The sequence below is a fragment of the Staurois parvus genome, unplaced genomic scaffold, assembly GCF_062004578.1.
Source record: "Staurois parvus isolate SC_StPar_1 unplaced genomic scaffold, SC_StPar_1.0 ptg000400l, whole genome shotgun sequence".
NCBI lineage: Eukaryota > Metazoa > Chordata > Amphibia > Anura > Ranidae > Staurois > Staurois parvus.
The window spans coordinates 27479-48597 of record NW_028318196.1 but is presented as its reverse complement, the minus strand read 5'-3'; the positions used below and the strand labels follow the sequence as shown (position 1 = coordinate 48597).

Sequence of the window (21119 nt, the reverse complement as noted above, 5' to 3'; positions counted from 1 at the left end):
ACAAATATGTATAGTCAACACGGGACAACATCCAGTCTCACCAAAAATAAGTGTATCAGAGGATAGGGCAGGTCGACTGACTGAATATGAGAAGAGAACGGAGGAAGAGTCTGACAAGGAGGATGATAACCAAGGAGACCATAATGTTTGCAATATTTATGGACAGCCCATATGCTGATAAGTACATTTTTCTCCCTTCAGTAAGGCAATAACAGTATCTTGCCATTGTACAAAGGTACAAGGACACCGCCATCTCCGTGCTATAAGTTTATGAGTGTGTAAAAACAAACCTCCGCAGTAGTTTTGAAGCTGGTGGGACAATGTCCTCAGGAATAATGCTCAAGACTGCTATTTTAGGATCAAGGGTTAAGGAGATAGAACATAAATCTTGAGCAGTTCGAAAGATTCTTAATCAGTATTTAAGTAATTTAAGACAGCGCCAGAGCATGTGGATTAGGGTGCTGTCGGTGATGGAGCACCTAGGGCATGGGTAGGCAACCTGCGGCTCTCTAGCTGTTGTGGAACTACATTTCCCATGAGGCTTTGCAACATTACAAAACTGACAGTTACAGCTATGACTTGAGGAGGCATGACCGAGCTTGTAGTCCTGCAACAGCTGGAGAGCCGCAGGTTGCCTACCCCTGACCTAGGGCAACATGGCAAGGAGTACAGTTTTGGGTGTATTATGGAGGTGCATTGGAGTTCCATTGCAAATTAAAGGCACTGCAGTGCACCAATGCCAACACTGTGTATTACCATGCATTGTGGTAACACATGCCCTTTACTACGGTGGCCTGTGGTGAACTGAATATTAAAACTGGTGGAAAGTGTCTAGTTATGGCTAAATGGATAGCACTTCTGCCTGGCAGTACTCGGGTCATTGGTTCGAATTCCAACCACGGCACCACCTGCTTGGAGTTTGCATTTTCTCTCTGTGCCTGCATGGGTTTCCCCCTGTGTTTGCATGTTCTCCCTGTGCCTGCATGGGTTTCCTCCTGGTAATCCGGTTTCCTCCAACACTCCAAAGATATGCTAGTAGGTTAATTGGATCGTGTCTATATTGTCCCCAGTATGTGTATGTATGAATGTGAGTTAGGGACCTTAGATTGTACACCCCTTGAGGGTTAGGGGCTGATGTGAATGTACAATATAAATGCAAAGCATTGCTTAATTTAATGGCGCTATACAAGTACCTGTAATAATAATTATACAAGGGCAGTGTTTGGAGGTGGGTTTTTTGTAGACATTGGTGTTTCCTGCGTCAGTTGCTGTTCTCCCAGATAAGTTATGGACAGTAGTATCTTCCACAAGGGGCCATGATTTAGTGGATTCTGGCAAATAGGCTACTCATTGTTTTTTTTTTTTCTCTCTACATAATATTTAGCTCTCTTCAAACAATTCTACGATCTTTTTTCTTTTCTAGACTGCAGTGAGAAGTTCTCCGGACCCGGGGAGGAGTACGGTACAGCTTCAGACAGGAAGCCCCCCGAATCTCTTGTGCCCTGATCCCCTGAGTGTCAGTGAAGACCTTGGAACAGAAGGTGCTTCCTTCAGCATAGACTACATCAAGCGAAGGTTGCAGCAAGTGGCAGCTAAACTAAGACAGCTGGCAGCCAAATCCAGCCAGAGGTGAGGGAACATTTTATCTTCAGCCAATTTCTAAGAATTCCAAGTAAAACTTTTTTTTTTTTTTATTAACTTTGGAAAGAGTGGGGAATAATTGTTCTCTGTCAGGTTTTTATTGCTGTATTTGAGAGACTTCTGTCCACTTCTTGTTAGTGTTATTAAACCCACAACAGTAAAATCAGTCTGTATATGCAGTAAAGCATGCTTGTTATACTCACTGTGGAACCTAAGGGGTTAATCCTCTACATTGTATAAAAAGGATATTTGATCCTGTCTTCTCTGATCCTCCCCTTCTACTATCCCTAATACATTTGCTGATAGAAGAGAACCTTGGGGGCAAGCTGCGCATTCTCAGTTTGGTGTGTATTGCCAGAGCAGGGGCAGACTGACCATTTGGAAACTCAGGAACTGCCCGGGGTAAGTAGGGGGCCCCATGAGATGCCCCTCTTACCTTTTTTTTCATAGGCTTTATTGAGTTTGGGCAAGGACACAGGGGCCCCATGATCCCCTATTGCCGGGGGGCCCCATGAGTTGTCAGTCCACCCCTGTGCCAGAGAGTTTTTTTCTCTTGGGAGAGTGCATGTGATCAGCACAGGGCCAATCAGCGCTGTCCAGACAGAGGGTCAGGGGTTATGCAGCCTCATAGGACAATCCGGGGAGAATGAAATCTTCTCCTACAAGCTTTGACCAGTACTCTGCTGGACACTGATAGAAATCACAAGGCTGCTATATACTGCTGATGAGAAAAGGTATTTAGCAGTTTATATTTATTAAAATAATTCCATATTATGGGTACTGTGGGAGACTGGATCTTGTAAATGCGGGGTCCGGGGAGACCAGATCTAGTGAATGCAGGGTCCGGGGAGACCGGATATTGTGAATGCAGGGTCCGGGGAGACCAGATATTGTGAATGCAGGGTCCGGGGAGACCAGATATTGTGAATGCAGGGTCCGGGGAGACCAGATATTGTGAATGCAGGGTCCGGGGAGACCAGATATAGTGAATGCAGGGTCCGGGGAGACCAGATATAGTGAATGCAGGGTCCGGGGAGACCAGATATAGTGAGTGCAGGGTCCGGGGAGACCAGATATAGTGAATGCAGGGTCCGGGGAGACCAGATATAGTGAATGCAGGGTCCGTGGAAAACCATATATAGTGAATGCAAGGTCCGGGGAGACCGGATCTAGTGAATGCAGGGTCTGGGGAGACCAGATATAGTGAATGCAAGGTCCGGGGAGACCGGATCTAGTGAATGCAGGGTCTAGGGAGACCAGATATAGTGAATGCAGGGTTCGGGGGTTAGTGACACTTTAATGATACAGCAGGAAGTAAGGAAATATCAACAGGGACACACAACAGCAACAAACACCCAAAATAAATTCTAAGCATCTAAACCCTTCTAATAAATGTGTCCCCACTGGAGAGATTCTTTTCACTTTTGGTCACAGTGACAAAACCAAACGTGAAAGGATATAATTCCCTAGAGGGGACACTGACAGAAAAGCCTGACAGAGGTTGTAACCCTTTACCACTCTAGAGAAAAAAGGAAAGTTATGGCTGGAACTTTGTTTCAGTACCTGCCTGGAGTTTGCATGTTCTCCCTGTGGCTGCGTGGGTTTCCTCCGGGTACACCGGTTTCCTCCCACTCTCCAAAGACATGCTGGTAGGTTCATTGGCTCCTGTCCAAATTGGTCCTAGTATATTAATGTGAGTTAGGGACCTTAGATTGTACACCCCTTGAGGGTTAGGGACTGATGTGAATGTACAATATATATGTAAAGTGCTGAATAAATTGACGGCGTTATATAAGTACCTGAAATAAATAAATAAATAGAAATTCATGTTAACAACATTCCTCTCACAAGATTATATGTGCATGTAATGTATTTTAGGCTTATTTTTTAACTAGAAAAGTCTTGTGTAGACATCCAAGCGCTCTGAGAGTGCTACGGGGGGGGGGGGGTCACCATCCTGGATGTGATGTTGGTATCCGCTAAGAAACACGCTACAGTATTTCCCTTTGCTCCTCCCCCTGCAGCTACATAGAAGTTTATGTAGGAAGGTGAGGAGAGCGTCTGAGGAGCTGGACCAGCACACCTAATAAGTAGATATTAGAAGAGGAGAGGTACAATTGTAGCTACTTCGGGAATTGACTCTTCCTGTAGTGGTCAAATGCCCTAGCAAGATCAAAGTCAATAAAAAGTTGCTCATGGAAAGAGAAAAAAACAGCAAGAAATCCCGTAAAATACCTGATTTCTGCTTTTACTTTTTATGTTGATGACAGGGTTTTGTTGGGGTGTATTACTGGCTTACAGTGGAACTAATGACATCTCGTGGTGTATGTGTATTTCAGGGTGCTCTTTGATAGAGTTGATGATGAGGACTTGGCCTGGTCACAAAACAGCCTTAAGGAAATCCTGTCTCAGCTGGAACATGTGGCCATTCTGTCACTACAAGGACAGGTGAGGTGATACGTCTACTTTCCTTTGAAGTTAGTTTCTGCTTTCTTACATTTTGTACCGAAGTAGCTTGATTCAGCTTTTACATGGTGTTGTGTATTTTAGCCAAGCATTTATATCAACCTAAAAGCCGTTTACTGTTTACGTTGGTACTTAAAGTGGAACTTTAGTCAGAAAATTAAGTCCTGCTAGATCACTTCATGTTGGCCCATTCTGCATGTATAGTTATGTAAAACATTAAGAATAAGTACCTATACTGTTTAATATCCAGTAATACACTGTCTCACTCTGCTCCGCACTTTCCCCGTTGCTTTCTATTTTTCGGCACTGTGCCAAAAATGTAGAGCCAGATCTGCTGAGAGCCTAAAGATTTACTGCTGCTTAGGGGGTCTGAGCTTCAGCAAAATGGCAGCCTCCAGCAAGAAGAAACATGAACAATGCTGGAGGCAATTTACAGCACACACTAATATTGGGAGCATAATTATTCATGTGGAATGTATGTTCCTTGCTAAAGTTCAGCTTTAAAGTGCTTTTCCAATGCTAAGCAAAAGGTTTGCTTAACTGTGTCGACAGCAAAAAGAAGTCCTAAGCTCTTCTCTCGTCATTCTCAGGTTTGAACAGTGCAGCTGAGGAATAAATGGAAGGTGAATATTAGCAGTTGGGGTGGCAAGCAGTTAATGAAATGTGTTTCTTTGCATTGCATGGGCAAAGCATGAGTTCACTGTAAGGGCTGATGTATGAGTTCACTGTAAGGGTTGATGTATGAGTTCACTGTAAGGGTTGATGTATGAGTTCACTGTAAGGGTTGATGTATGAGTTCACTGTAAGGGTTGATGTATGAGTTCACTGTAAGGGTTGATGTATGAGTTCACTGTAAGGGTTGATGTATGAGTTCACTGTAAGGGTTGATGTATGAGTTCACTGTAAGGGTTGATGTATGAGTTCACTGTTAATGGGCAAATGCAGAGTGCTTTTGGCTTGCATTTTAAATATGTTAGACTTCCAAGTTCCTTCACAAGTGCATTTGGCCTACAGTTGACCTTCTACAAGCTGCGTCAATCTGCTTTTGGATTCTCATTGGCTTGTATGGAGAGAAAAGTAGATTTGAATTAAACAAATATGCAAAGTTCTAAGTTAGCACTACAGCCTAAGGATAGGTTCACATCTCCGTGTTCCTGCGGGCCGCTTTTGGCGCGGGAACTAGAGCCCATTCATTTGAATGGAGATCCGGGACACGCCGAGAAGAAGTCCAAGCACTTTGTGGGAATCCCAGCCCGCGCGAGAACCAAGGTTCCCAGTACAGTTGTGACTTCCAGTGCGTGTGGCGTGCCATTAGAATTAATCGCACCCGCCCATGGGTCCGCATTCCTCTGTGCGGATGGTGCGGCTGCATGGATTTTTGTGCGGATCCACAGCAGCACCACCCTCACAGATGTGAGCCAGGGGTAACAGATGATCTGCACCATGAGTTCCACACTATTAGCAGTGAGATTCGGTCTTGAATAAATCCACATGTGACTACAGCCTTGCTACTCTCAAATCAGTGGACTCCCGATCTCTAAAAACACAAAAAACACAGAGAGCGCACAGATTCTGGTGCAATTTTGTTTAAAAGGACAATAAAAGGAATAAAACTATTTGCACTCACAATCAACAACTTCTGTACAAGCATATCATCTCACATGCCGCCACTCCGACAGGGAGGTTTGCCTTTCGTTGAACCCAGAGAAAATAATTAGAGATGAGCGAATCGAACATGACGAAGTGGAATTCGTTCCGAAGATTTGGAAAAATTCTATTCGCAACGAATCCAAAGATTAGCAAACTTCGGATGCACGAATCGAATTTTCCCAAAAATGGCGGCGACATGTGTGGCGACAGGAGAAAATGGACAGAGAAGATGGGGCGGGGATCTCTGGGAAGGCGCGCAGACAAGGCGCGCTGACCCATAATGCATTCATGGGTCATGAATCATGACATGTGATCGCATTAGCCAATCAGCAGCCAGCCAGCACTGTGTAATGGTGGAGCTATAAATCGCGGCCATCTTAGAATTCTCCATTAGCCTCCAGTCATTCAAGAGAGACAGACCTGTCTGTATTAAGGGACAGAGTTAGGGCCACAGAATCGTTACTCAGGGCCACAGAATCGTTACTCAGGGCCACAGAATCGTTACTCAGGGCCACAGAATCGTTACTCAGGGACACAGAATCGTTACTCAGGGCCACAGCGATCAAAGAATCGAAAATTTAAAGTGACATACACCCTTTTTTTTTTGGTGGCTGTCGTGCACAGTTGGTGCTGCAGTTTGCCGATTGTGCAAAATAAACTGACTTTCTGCTTCACAACCACTATTGTACGTTCAAAGAGTTAAATCCATTTACACGCCGGCTGGCGGTAATATTTTTTGGGTGATTAGTGCATTCCAGTGACACAAACGTACAGTTTCCAGCCAACGGCAAGCTGCAATTGACCGATTGTGTACAATAAACTGACTTTCTGCTTCACAACCACTATTGTACGTTCAAAGAGTTAGATCCATTTACACGCCGGGTGGCGGTAATATTTTTTGGGTGATTAGTGCATTCCAGTGACATAAACGTACAGTTTCCAGCCAACGGCAAGCTGCAATTGACCGATTGTGCTAAATAAACTGACTTTCTGCTTCACAACCACTATTTTACGTTCAAAGAGTTAAATCCGGTTTTATTTTTGGGTGCTTATTGAATTAAAGAGTATGTCAGACAACACGCAGAGGAGTGGCAGAGGAGGCAATGTTTCAGGAGCGAGCAGACGTGGCAGCAGAGGAAGGGGTCGAGGCAGCACTAGACGCAGCCAGAGGCCAGTGCTCCCGGTGTCATCCAGCGGTCGTGTCTCCACCGACAACCCTGCCGTCGATTGGTTGACTCGGTCGTCTTCCTCTTCCCAGGTCACCTCTGACACCTACAGCCAACGGTCGGTGGGTACGTCAGACACAACCGTTAGTTGGCATGGCCCGGGAGCAAGCCCACTGAAATCACGTGTCCTCGACCTGCCCCTGTCCTTTGGTGTTCCCTCACCAAGCGAAGTATCGCATGCTGTGGGCTCAGCCCCACTGTACAGTGAGGAAGAGCTAACAGAGGGCGGTCAGGAACGGGGGGAGACATCCGCCTCTTCAGCAGCCAGGCGAAGAAGTACTGGCGAGGAGAGTGGCTCGGTAGCCGGTCTAGAGACAGGTCTGTCTCCTGACCCACACGCAGCCGAGGGGGCTAGTAGTGACGCGGAGACCCTAATTGATGATGATGAGGCTGATCGCACTTGGCAGCCTCGTCGTCATCAGGCTATTGCTTCCGCATCATCAGGAGAAGAGGGTGCCAGCTTGCCAGCGAGCAAAACAGTCGGTGGGTTGCCCAGGAGGCAGCAGGGTCGCAGCAGTGTCAGTGGAGCCAAACGGCCACGGAGTAGAGCACCAGCTCCACTGCAGCCTACCACCACGGCCAGTAGTGGTGCCGGTGTGCACGGAGGAAGTAGCAGTCAGCCAGTGAGGAGTAGCGGGGGCAAAGTTTCCTACTCGGCGGTGTGGCAATTTTTCGTCAAGCCGCCCGAGGAAGTAAACGTAGCCGTATGTCGACTATGTGGCCAGAAAGTCAAGCGTGGCCAGGGGGCCAATGTTGGGACTACAGCGTTGCGTCAGCATATGCAGCGTCGCCATTCGGTGGCCTGGGAAAACCGTGATAAAGATACGGCGGTTCTGCCTGCCCCAGCCCCTGCTCCATCACCCGCTCCGTTACTTGCTCCGTCACCCGACGTCAATCGCCCTCTATCAGCCAGTCAAGGCTCCAACACCTCTGCTGAGGGGAGTTGTCGCTCGTTGGCATCTTCCGCTTGTTCAGATGCTCCTTCTCCTGCTACTCCTCTTCACGGATTCCGTCAGCAGTCTTTCTTGGAATCCGTTTCCAAGAGACAACAGTTTGCGAGCACGCACCCGACGGTGCAGAAGCTGAACGTCCTCCTGTCCAAGTTGCTGGTGCTGCAGTCCCTCCCTTTCCAAGTGGTGGACTCAGCACCTTTCCAAGAAATGATGGCTTGTGCCGAGCTGCGGTGGAGAGTGCCAAGCCGGCATTTCTTCGCCAAAAAGGCAGTGCCAGCCCTGCATTCACATGTAGAAGAGATGGTGGGCCAGTCTTTGAGCATGTCGGTCTCTGCCAAAGTGCACGGCAGCGCCGACGTGTGGAGCTGTAACTACGGTCAGGGACAGTACATGTCATTTACGGCCCACTGTGTGAACGTGGTGCCGGCACCGCCGCACCAGCAACTTGGACAGGTCACGCCGCTTTTGCCTCCACGTTTGCACGTCCTTGGTCCAGCAAAGATGTCCACCTCTACCACCTCTTCTTCCGCCGTGTCCTCAGCCGCCACCCCCGTGCCAAGTCCCATTACCCGACCGGCATATCACATGTGCAGGGCGCAACGGTGTCACGCTGTGCTGCACCTGGTATGCCTTGGCGAACGTAGTCACACAGGGGAGGAACTTCTGAGTGTAATGAACAGAGAAATCGACAGATGGTTGTCTCCGCGCAAACTGAAAATCGGAACCATGTTGACCGACAACGGAAAGAACATGGTGTCTGCTCTGCGTCAAGGAAGGTTGTGCCATGCGCCATGCATGGCTCACGTGTTCAATCTGGTTGTCAAGCGGTTCCTAAAATCCACCATCCCACTGCAAGACATCCTTAAAATGTCACGTAAACTTTGCATGCATTTCAGCCATTCGTACACCGCAAAGCACACCCTCCTTGAGCTGCAGCGGCAGAACGGAATTCCACAGCATCGCCTGATCTGCGACGTTGCAACAAGGTGGAATTCAACCCTACATATGTTAGACCGCCTTTACGAACAGCGAAAGGCCATCACCGATTTCCTGATGTTACAAGCGGATAAAGGTACTCCCCTGTGTAACTTAGATGTCAGCCATTGGCAGCTCATGCGTGACACCTGCCGCTTGCTCAGGCCCTTTGAGGAGGCCACGCTATTCGTGAGTCGGCAGGACTATGGGATGAACAACGTCATTCCTCTGTTGCATGTCCTGGAACAAATGCTGTTAACAATGGCTGGTCAGGGTGCGGTAGACGTGGTGCACAGATCTCAACGCCACATGACCCCTGTGGGGGCAGGACAGGAAGAAGAGGAGGAGGTAGAGGAGGACATTGGTGCTCAGGAATTATTGAGTGAAATGGGTGGTTTTTCCACTCAGCGGACAGGAGTGGAGGAGCAGGAGCATCTGGTAGAGGAGGAGGAGGAGACAGAGGACCCAGACGCACCGTGGCAGTATGCTGTGGAGATGGAGGCAGGGAGTCCCTCGCATTCCTTGGCACAAATGGCCCATAGCATGCTCGGTTGCTTGCGTAGCGACAGCCGAATAATAACCATCAGACAGAGGGATGACTTTTGGCTGTCCACCTTGTTGGACCCTCGCTACCGTTCAAAAATGGTGGCCTTTTTCACACCTGCTGAGAGGGAGGCCAAAATAAAGTACTATAAAAACCACCTATGTAGTCAGTTGGTCTCTGCCTTTGTGCGCCAACGTCCATCCTCAGACACTGTGGGCCCTGTGCGCTCGCGTTCCGCTGCCATGGCAGCAGGGGAGGGGTGGGGTGGTAGGAGCAGTGGCAGCTCCACCAGCAGCGGCTGCCTCAGTCTGCAGTCGATGATGAGTAGCTTTCTTCACCAGCGCAGTGAGGAAACTACTAACCAGCCGCAGCAGCAGCAGCATCAGGTGGACCTGGAGCAGGACCTCAAACAACAGGCTTGGGCCTACTTGGACAGCACCCTGCCAACCGAGGTAGACAATCCCCTTGACTACTGGGCAACGAAACTTGACCTTTGGCCCCAACTAGCTGAATTTGCCCTTGAAAGGCTGTCATGCCCGGCCAGTAGCGTGGCATCAGAGCGCGTGTTTAGAGCGGCAGGAGGTATTGTAACTCCGCGGAGGACACGACTGTCCACCCAAAGTGTGGAGAGACTCACGTTTGTGAAAATGAATCAGGCGTGGATTAGTCTGGATTTCAAACTACCAGTTCCTGACACAACTGACCTAATAACCTAGCCGTTCAGGCCGCTCCCTGAACACCTCGGGAATTGCTTTGTATATCTGTCGCCTTAGAGGCCGCTGTCTGAACAGCTCATGAATTGCTTTCTATATGTGTCGCCTTTGAGGCCGCTGGCTGGACAGCTGATGAATTGATTTGTATATATGTACTTATTGTCCGCTGTCCGGACAGCTCATGAATTACTTTTTGTATATAGCCTTCCAAACCACTCTCAGAATAAGTCATGATATTCATGCTGTGTATAGCCTTATAGGCCAATGGTCAATCAAGTCATGATTGTTATAGTGTGTATAGCCTTATAGGCCGCTGTCTTTACAACTTTATAATTCCATGCAGTATATAGCCCTATCGGCCACTTTCTGGCATCCAGTTGCTGTAGCCCCCATCACCACACTGTGCCACGGGCCCCTGTACCGCCTTCTCATACTGCTGCCAGATCCATCCTCTGCCATGTGTGTCTTTGTCGTCTGCTCACGCTGCTGGGTTCCAGTTTTAAACCTAGGCCTGTGTATGGCTTCCGAATACTGCTGCCTCCACCGCCACCCTGCGCCATGTGCCTCTGTCGTCTGCTCACGCTGCTGACGGCTTCCGCTTTTTAACCTAGGCCTGTGTATGGCTTCCGAATACTGCTGCCTCCACCGCCACCCTGCGCCATGTGCCTCTGTCGTCTGCTCACGCTGCTGACGGCTTCCGCTTTTTAACCTAGGCCTGTGTATGGCTTCCGAATACTGCTGCCTCCACCGCCACCCTGCGCCATGTGCCTCTGTCGTCTGCTCACGCTGCTGACGGCTTCCGCTTTTTAAACTAGTCCTGTGTATGTCTTCCGAATACTGCTGCCTCCACCACCACCCTGCGCCATGTGCCACTTTCAGGTCTCCTTACACTGTTGGTGGGTTCCATTTTGTGATAGGGTGCTGTATGGCCTTCCATTGCTGCTTCCTCCACCGCCACCCTGCGCCATGTGCCTCTGTCGTCTGCTCATGCTGCTGACGGCTTCCGCTTTTTAACCGAGGCCTGTGTTTGGCTTCCGAATACTGCTGCATCCACCGCCACCCTGCGCCATGTGCCACTTTCAGGTCTCCTTACACTGTTGGTGGGTTCCATTTTGTGATAGGGTGCTGTATGGCCTTCCATTGCTGCTGCCTCCACCGCCACCCTGCGCCATGTGCCTCTGTCGTCTGCTCACGCTGCTGACGGCTTCCGCTTTTTAACCGAGGCCTGTGTTTGGCTTCCGAATACTGCTGCATCCACCGCCACCCTGCGCCATGAGTCTCTGTCGTCTGCTCACGCTGCTGACGGCTTCTGCTTTTTAACCTAGGCCTGTGTATGGCCTTCAATTGAAGCTGCTTCTGCTCCGCCACTCTGCCATTGGACTCTTGATAGTCGTCTCCCCACGCTGCTGCTGGGGGGACTTTTTAACATAGGCCTCTGTATGGCCTTCAATTTTAGCTGTTTACGCTCCGCCACTCTGCCATGGGCCCATGTACCGCCTCCTCATGCTGCTGCCGGGCCCGTAATCTGCCATGGGCCCCCGTACCGACTCCTCATGCTGCTGCCAGGCCCGTAATCTGTCATGGGCCCCTGTACCGCCTCCTCATGCTGCTGCCAGGTCCAGAGTGTGTCATGGGTCCCTGTACGGCCTCCCATTGCTGCTGTCTCCATCGCCACACTCTGCCATGTGCCACTTTCAGGTCTCCTCACACTGCTGGTGGGTTCCATTTTGTCATAGGGTGCTGTATGGCCTCCCATTGCTGCTGCCTCCACCGCCACACTGTGGCTCCACACTCTGATTTGGCCCCGTGACTGCCCAAATGAGTGAAGTGTGCGGTGATTCGAAGATCGACGGCACTCATCTGCATGTCATACTGACTGACAGTATTATTTCTCTTCCCCAGCAGACTCCAAGGGCATTTAAATTAAAGGTACAGTGTTCTGCACTAATATAAAGGCTCTCTGAAGCCTAGAAACACCCTTTTTATAAGTTAAATTCGCAGCGAATATATTCGGCACGAAGCGAATTTAATCGACGAATTCGGCGAATCAGCCGAACCGAATTTTTGAATAAATCGCTCATCTCTAAAAATAATCTTCTAAGGCTATACTGCCTCCAGAGGCAGCCTGTATTACCGAGTGGGTGAGTGTTGCAAAGCTGTTCAATCTTTAGATTATGATAGGACAGTGGAGAATGTAATCGGTCACATTTTGGTTTATATTAAATTTAACAGTGGGCAAAATTTCAGGAACATGTATAACTTCAATTTCATGTATTCCTTCTCTCCCTTCAGAATTTGGTGTTACCATCAGGAATATCAGCCAACACTCTGACAGAGAAACTTCTTACCCAAAATGCTGAGCTGACAGGGTATGTCAGTAGGTTAACGGAAGAGAAGAAGGACCTTCAGAATTCTCTGTTGAGACTGGAGGGAGAAGTATCTCACTACAGAGCAAGAGGGCCATCTGGAGACAATGTGAGTAGTTGTCAGGAAAGAAACCATGCAAAGTAAACTCTTTCACTTGTTTTTATTTGTATGTCCTTTCTAATGATCATGCTGTGCAATCAGCAGGTAGTATGAGCTTTGTCAACTGAGGAGCAGGATATTCTACTATGGCTGCTTTCTTGCAAAAATGCACTATAAGCCCTGGTTCACATATGTGCGTTCCTGCAGGATGCGTTTTGCGCTGGCAAGAGAGCCCATTCATTTGAATGGACTCCCGTGCCCCGAGATACACAGGGAAGAAGTCCCTGCACTTCTTTGGAAACCTCCGTTCCCAGTGCACTTGTGATTTCCAGTGCAGGTGGCATGCCATTAGAATTAAAGGCACCCACCCGCGGGTCCGCATTCTTCTGTGCAGGTGGTGCAGCTGCACGGATTTTTGTGCAGATCTGCAGCGGCACCACCTGCTCATATGTGAACCTAGCCTAAGACTTTCCACGACTTTTGATTTGATGCACAAAGAGGTTATTTAACAGATTTAAAATAGAAGTTCCACTGGGCTTTGAATGATTAACATCAGACTTTTAGCCTCAAATTAGTCACGTACAAAGGCTTAAGACTCATTGTTATTCTGCAGATGTTCGACTGATAGAGGCAGGTCGAATCTGTTAGCATAGATGTCATGGGTTGTGTCACCAGGAGGGATCAAGATCAAGGTGCAACTCTGTTGTGTCAGGTCTCCTCCACAGCTGCTGAAGGTGTAGATGTTTTGCTACAAATATTGAGCACAGCACTCAGAGTTGCTGATAGCCAACTTGATGATGGAAGAATTAAGCCCCGTATACACGTTAAGAATATCAGATGAATGATCATCTTTTTCTTGCATGCTAATCTCATATTGAAAGTGAAGAGGTTACTAAAGTTACAAAAATTCTTGTATGACAGAATAAAAATTCTGAAGTGATGTAATGTATTGTATTGTATTGTATTTTTGGGCTAAAACTACTGATTAAACGAAAATCGTATGATCAGGTATCATACGAGAAAAATTTTCGTGCTTGTCCCTTCGAATAATTTTGGATGAAGGCTGTGTACGAACGATTAGATTATCATACAATCGTTTTGAAAGTGGTATTTTTCGTACAATGTTCTGATCGTGTGTACTAGGCTTTAGTACAAATCATTAAACAAAAGCGGAGTCGGACAAGCTGATGGCTGGGTAGGAGGACAACAAATATGATCAGGAAACAAGCTTAAGGTCAGCTCAGGTGGTAGGCAGGAACCGTATACAAAGGAGGTCTGGGTCATAAGCAAAAAGCAATCCAAACATGTGAGGTAGCAAGATAGGTAGGAACAGAAACTGTTGTCTGAAAGCTCTGACCTCAGTTTGAACACTGCTGATTGAGGCCAGGTGTGGAGTTGCAGTCTAAAGGGAGATTTCATTTGATTGCATGAACTTAAAGCGGAAAAAAGTTCCACTTCCACTTTAAGGACTGCTCCCCATTAAGGATTGGCACCTTTGGGGGGCGGGTACCCTAATTTGACAGGTACCCGCTCCCACTTCCAGTACGATCACCTAGGCGACCGGAAGCAGAAAGTGTCCTCCCTCCCTCCCTCCCTCCCTGTAGTCTTTTGGGACACGTGATAGGTCCCAGAAGACTACAGGACCATTCATAAAGCGCAGTGCTACACGCGCATGCGCAGTGGGTACTCAGCTGTGAAGCCGCAGGCTGTCACAGCCGGGTGCCCAAACTGAAGATGCCGGCCTCCTGGAATACAGGACAGCCAGTAAAACGGGCTGCGGGACACACACCGCAGGACCGAGGGACAGGTAAGTAGCTGTTTTTTAAAAGTCAAATAAAACCTTTTCTGTAATCCCTCTAACACACTCCCATCATCTACCCTCACACATAAAATAATAGAATTATTACAAAATTGTATATGTATGTATAAGTGTCCAGGCAAAAGTCCACACAAAGTACTCTTCCAAGTGTTGAAAACCAATCCAGTTCGTTGCTTTTCAATCCAAGATACCTCAAAAAAAATAAACTAAATATAGTGCATTACCTTTAAAGCAAAACAAAAAAACTCGTGACACTTAAAGTGACTCCTCCTAAACCCACACTCGTGAGAAACCAACACTTCAACTTGTGATTTGTGCAAAAGTCCAAAACCAGTGTCACCATTCAAATGTAGTTAAATACCATTACCCTCTCATGGATAATGAAACTTCACAACCATTCCATGTTAATCCCCATCAAACTACTCGTGATCACATGCATCAAATATAAGTAGTGCCACCACTCTTGCAGGATAATATACCATTACCCTCTTTCAATATAAAAAGGCATAAGACTCCTCCTGGGTAATCTGTGACTTCCCCTTTCCTGAAGTGCCCAATCTGGACTTCCCTGCTCCTCAGAAGGGCAGAGAAGACAATACTCAGTGGAGTATATAAAAAGAAATCTGTAATTTTATTTTAAAGCTTACATTAGGTAAAAAGAAGCGTCCATCCTCTCCCACAGTTTGTATGACTGAACTCCAGTATCCAAGATGGCCGCGACGCTCCTTCCGGTTTGACGTTCTGTCGTCACGTCTGACGCGTTTCGTCACTTCCGACTTTTTCATAAGGGTTTCATAAAAGTCAGCAGCTACAGTTTTTGTAGATGCTGTCTTTTATTTTTTGACAGGTGAGTGGAACTCCGCTTTAACAGAATAGTGTTCTGTGACACTTGAAGGTTTACATAAGTGATCTTTTTGCCTGTTGTCACTCCATTTATACGGTCTTGTTTTGCCTTTTTCAGTCTACGGTGGATAACTCCCTGAACACGGATACATTTTTAGCAACAGACAGAGAAGCATGGAGCAGAGAGAAGCTCAGCCTGCACAAGTCTCTGAAGCAGACAGAGGCTGAATTGTCCAAAGTAAAAGCAGAGCTGAGGAATGAAATCATGCAAAGAGATTTTGGTCGGGACACTGACAACGCGGCCCTGAAAGTGAGCAACTATTAATGAACAAGTCTGTGTTCCTGGATGTGGGTGTTATGTGTGAATGTGCGTTGGATTTGCCTTAAGGTGTGTGTGCTGTGCTTAAATATTCTTGCCCTTCTGATATGCCCAGGGGGCTTGTATTGGTGGGCTTTTGTTTGCCTCAAGTGGGGTTTGCATTCTGACACACAAGTTAAAGCAAATCAGATGGTGGTCAGGTGCAGGTCAGACACACCTGTAAATGAATTGTGAATTATCTTTGCAGCATCTCATACTGATGCCATCAACACAAGCCCAAAGCTTGTCAACACAGGCCCTAAAGCTGTCCTCATAGGTTGCAAGCTCATTTAGATCTACCAAAACAAAGTATTCTAATGCAGGCCATAGACGGCTCGAAAACCGGACGTTTTTTCGTCCGATAAACGAAACATTGGTCATTCGTTAAATCGACGTAACCACCAATTATTACGAAAATCGGCCGTCCAAGTCATAAAAATCATGACATATAACAGGAAATGATGTCATTTTTCCAGGTCAAGGCTCATGCGCATGTTTTTTCCGTAAAAACGATCGTCCGATTTGACCATCATTGACGCAAAAATCGGTCGTTTTCCACGAATTTTCCAACATGACCGATAATCCAAAAGTGGAAAAAATGCGAAAAACGGCTGACGAATTAACCCACTAACAGTTCTAAAATGGCCGATTAATCTTTCAGACGAAATATCGTCCGATTTTCGAACCGTCTATGGCCGGCATAAGCCTCACCTGAGCAATAATTCAATTTGTATCCATTCAGATAAGCTCTACTACATAGTTGGCTGTAGATCTAAAGGAGATTGTGCAATCAGATGCAGATGCTGCATGTAAGGCTATTAGCTTCTTCCTATAACCCCTTTCCCCGTCTAAATAGCAACATAAAATAATATTATTATTATACAGGATTTATATAGCGCCAACAGTTTGCTCAGCGCTTTACAATATAACGGGAGACAAAACGGCAACAATACAGTTCAATACAAGAGGGTTAGGAGGGCCCTGCTCCTTGGAGCTTACAATCCTTTTACTTTGGTCTCCCATTGCTCTGTTTAGCTGCCAGAAGAAGAAAAAAAATCACAACACTTGAAGATATAGGGAAGCATTTTACTCACTCCATGTGACAGTACTGGGCCAAGCATCCACACTGTCACATGGGGAGAATCTAAAGCCCTATGTGAGCTACTTGAGCAACTCTTCATTTGCTCAAGGCGCGTTCTCCTGCTTGCCCTGACCAAACAGACTGGTGAATAGAATGTGTTCTGTGTTCCTGAGGAGGGTGGGAGATTAAAGTGAACCTGTTTGTTTGCCTGGAAATGGCAACATTCACTTTAGGATGCCCAGTGATCTACGAGCGTGTTTCCTTGATCTGCAAAATAATTGTATGTGTGAAGCTTAGTTGGATTTTTCATGTCTGACTGATTTTGTTTTATCCACGTTAGCCTGGTCCTGAGAGGTCTGCAGTATACTCCTCCACCATCTAGTGCAGTTGCAGTCAAATTTCCTTATATGAGGGGCCTCAAGTACAGCACTTCGACATCACCATAGGGCCGCACATAAAATTAAGTGAATACTCCATTCCAGAGACCGCATACACAGAGAAGGATATAGTTAAAGACTAAGGCTGTGATACAAGAGATAGCCAGAGACTGTGGACATGATGAAAGAGATGGAAAGAGACTGTGGGTATGCCACAAGAAATGGTCAGAGACTGTGGGCATGCCACAGGAAATGGTCAGGGACTGTGGGCGTGCCACAAGAAATGGTCAGAGACTGTGGGCGTGTCACAAGAAATGGTCAGAGACTGTGGGCATGCCACAAGAAATGGTCAGAGACTGTGGGCGTGCCACAAGAAATGGTCAGAGACTGTGGGCGTGCCACAAGAAATGGTCAGAGACTGTGGGCGTGCCACAAGAAATGGTCAGAGACTGTGGGCGTGCCACAAGAAATGGTCAGAGACTGTGGGCGTGCCGCAAGAAATGGTCAGAGACTGTGGGCGTGCCGCAAGAAATGGTCAGAGACTGTGGGCGTGCCGCAAGAAATGGTCAGAGACTGTGGGCATGCCGCAAGAAATGGTCAGAGACTGTGGGCATGCCGCAAGAAATGGTCAGAGACTGTGGGCATGCCGCAAGAAATGGTCAGAGACTGTGGACATGATGCAAGAGATGGATAGAGACTGTGGCCATGCCACAAGAAATGGTCAGAGACTGTGGGCATGCCGCAAGAAATGGTAAGAGACTGTGGGCATGCCGCAAGAGATGGATAGAGACTGCGGGCATGATGCAGGAGATGGATAAGAGACTGTGGGCATGATGCAGGAGATGGTGAGAGACTGCAGACATGATGTAGGAGATGGTGAGAGACTGCAGACATGATGCAGGAGATGGTGAGAGACTGCAGACATGATGCAGGAGATGGTGAGAGACTGCAGACATGATGCAAGAGATGGTGAGAGACTGCAGACATGCTGCAGGACTGTGAACATGATATAGGATTTGTTGAACACTGGGAACATGCTTCAAGAGTCCGTATTAGACTGGAGACATACTACGTGAAGCTGATAGATATAATTGCCACAAAAGAGCCATAGGGAAACACATATTACTGCCTTAGTGCCTGCAGGGGCCCTGAAGACTGCACAAAAAGTGCAAAAGGGCTACAAGTTGAGCACCAGGGATCTAGTGTCTCTAAGACTCCATTAGCAATAACTGGAATAATTCTCATTAGAAGTATCTTGCTGTTTTCCTCCAGAGGGTTTATGGAAAATACCTTCGATCAGAGAGCTTCCGGAAAGCCCTTATCTACCAGAAGAAGTACCTGCTGCTTTTACTTGGAGGGTTCCAGGAGTGCGAGGAGGCCACGCTAGCTCTGATAGCCAGGATGGGCGGGCAACCAACCTACACCGATCTAGAAGTGATCACCAACCATTCTAGAGCCTTCACTCGTTTCCGCTCTGCTGTCAGGGTGACCATCGCCATTTCCAGGTACCGATCATTGAAACAGCAGATCTTTGTGTATGAAATATCTGTCCTGGGGATTGTTTTCTACCCATAGCTTTCAGTGATTTGGTTCTTTTCCTGTTCAGGGAAAGTAATAGGTTCACTTTTAAAAGGTTCTCCAGGAAAAATGTAAAGCCTACCTACAGATTTTATTGAACTTTAAATAGTTTGGACTACGCTGGTCCAAACAAACTCTTTCCTTTACTAACACATGCAAGAGCTGTATAACCTGAATGTAGCACTATGTTCTGGCACTGCGATGGGAACTTCCTGGAAAACAAAATCAAATTGGGTTGGGCACTGCTCAGCAATGCACAGGAAGCTTTATAGTTTCTGAATGAATACAAGGCTTCCTCTCGCCGATGAAGTCATGTCCTCCACCTCCGCCAATGAGAGCAAGCCTTGTGTTCATTCATAAAATGTAAACTCTCCTGTAAATGGTTGAGCAGCACGTAGCCTGACTCGATTTTGTTCCGGAAGTGGGACCAGAACCTCCCTGCTGGAACACAGCACTGTATAACATATGAAGTCGATGATACATACAAGTTATACACACAGCCGCTGCATCAATTAGTGAAGGAAATGGTTTGTTTGGACCAGCTTGGTCCAAATGGGTTATTTACAGTTCACCAGAACCTGAGGTTTCCATTTATTATATTATTTTAAAGTGTATGTCAGAGCAAAATTTAAAAAAAAGCTATATCTGAACATGTCTCTGTGTTTTAGCAATGTAACTATGCTGCAATTATAAAATAATATCTGTGGATCTGCCAGAAAACCCAGTGAGTGCCTAACTTCCTGTTTGAGATGACAACACAGTGCCCTTGTTGGACTGAATTTCCAAGCCAAGGTGTCAGCCCTGCTTGTGTTCTCCCCTGCAGTTCTACAGAACACCACCCCCATAACTGAAGGGAGGCAGACAGCAGCAAACATTTTACAGAGTTCTGATCCTTCTTCACTCTGATCTAAAACAAAAGAAAAAAAAAATCTTTTTTTTTTTTTTTTCACGATAATCACGATTATCCTCTTCTAAACTGAACCTGACCTCACCTAAAATGCTTCTAAGGTATCAACAGTGCATATAAAGTCCATTGCCTTGAGGCCTGCAGGTACTTGTGAAATTCAGATCAATCCTCTCTTCCCTGTGGGAAGACCCCTTCATTTCAAGGGGGCTTTGAATTCTGCCGAAGTCAGTCAGATTTGCAGTGAATCCACCCGTCCCTGCTATTAAATCCTCTCCTGTCACTCAATTGTCAAATGCCAGAGACTACTGCTCATTGAAGTTCTGGCTTTACAGAGTTGAATGACAAGAGTGAGGCTTATCTCTGGGAGGAGCAGAACTTCATTTCAGCTTGCATAGATCTCGAGGCTTTATGTAGATGTCACAGGAGACAAACAGATTGAATTGCAGTGCCAGCTTTTCAGCACTTTCTCTACCTTGGAAACATTTTAGGCCATTAGACTATGTTGGTGTAATTGTGGCGTTATAGCCTATTGAGGATTTATCCATATTGATTTTTGCAGGATGAAATTTCTGGTACGACGGTGGCATCGAGCGACAATTTCCACCACAATTGGGACAAACCGAAACAGCTGTGGGCAAGGTGCGGGTGAGACAAGCAGCTTTTGTGTTGGGCTCTATAGAGAGAGCCCAAAAAAGAAGGGCATGTAGGGCATGTGTACAGAGTGCTGTAGGTGGCTAGGTGACCTATATCCATTGCTGCAAGGCTGAATGGGGAACAGTAAATCATCAGAGGAAAAGCACATCAGTGTCTGTTACATCTGCATCAGCCTCGTGGCTGCAAATGCAGCAGGTCCCACTTTGTATAGGCAGCTGATGTTGTCATCAGGAAACCTGCTCTGAGCAATGACACACAGCCTCTGAAGACACAAGTATAAGTAGATGGGAAGTGGCTGTCTAGACCAGCCTTTCTCAGCCAGGGTGCCCAGGCACTCTGGGGTGCCTTCAGGCTTCTTCAGGGATGCCTTGGCAAAATGCCCAAAAATTGTATACAAGCCAGCAAGTGGATCAATCCTGCCTTTAGTACACATAGCCACAGGTTTTCATTGTGCACTTTTATGACCTTCTACCTGCCAGCATCCTAACAACCAATGACATCATCCGTTGATAAGGAGGACGTTGGGTGCATGCACATCATCCTTGTTTGGCCTCCCCTGCCCCTCTTCGTCAGCACTGGGGTCACATTAGTAGACCGAAGGAGAGAAAATGGAAGAGACACACTGGAATACTAGTCGGTAACAGTGTGCAAAAGTGTAGTTTGCTTTGGAAGAATAAATCACCTCTAACACTGAGCGTACTCCATGTGTGTAGAATAGTTTTTTACATTTTAGATTGGGGTGCCTTGAGATTGTGCAGAATTTTAAAGGGTGCCTTGAGATTATCCATAATTTTAAAGGGTGCCTTGACTAAAAAAAGGTTGAGAAACACTGGTATGGACCCTAGAGAAAATCAGCAGCACGGAGATG

General features: G+C 47.0%; 1 protein-coding gene across 6 annotated transcripts in view; it reads left to right on the top strand.

Annotated features, from left to right (window-relative positions):
- Positions 1 to 21119, top strand: part of AKAP9 (A-kinase anchoring protein 9) — a 362315-nt gene that overhangs the window by 333900 nt on the left and 7296 nt on the right. For 5 of the 6 annotated variants that reach the window (XM_089686483.1, XM_089686482.1, XM_089686484.1 and 2 more), the window contains 6 exons: positions 1424 to 1629; positions 3981 to 4089; positions 12461 to 12643; positions 15415 to 15606; positions 18385 to 18617; positions 20157 to 20242. In XM_089686483.1, coding sequence (XP_089542609.1) covers positions 1424 to 1629; positions 3981 to 4089; positions 12461 to 12643; positions 15415 to 15606; positions 18385 to 18617; positions 20157 to 20242 — 1009 coding nt within the window. The remainder of the gene's footprint in view (positions 1 to 1423; positions 1630 to 3980; positions 4090 to 12460; positions 12644 to 15414; positions 15607 to 18384; positions 18618 to 20156; positions 20243 to 21119) is intronic. The other variant, XM_089686481.1, reaches the window with a different exon arrangement.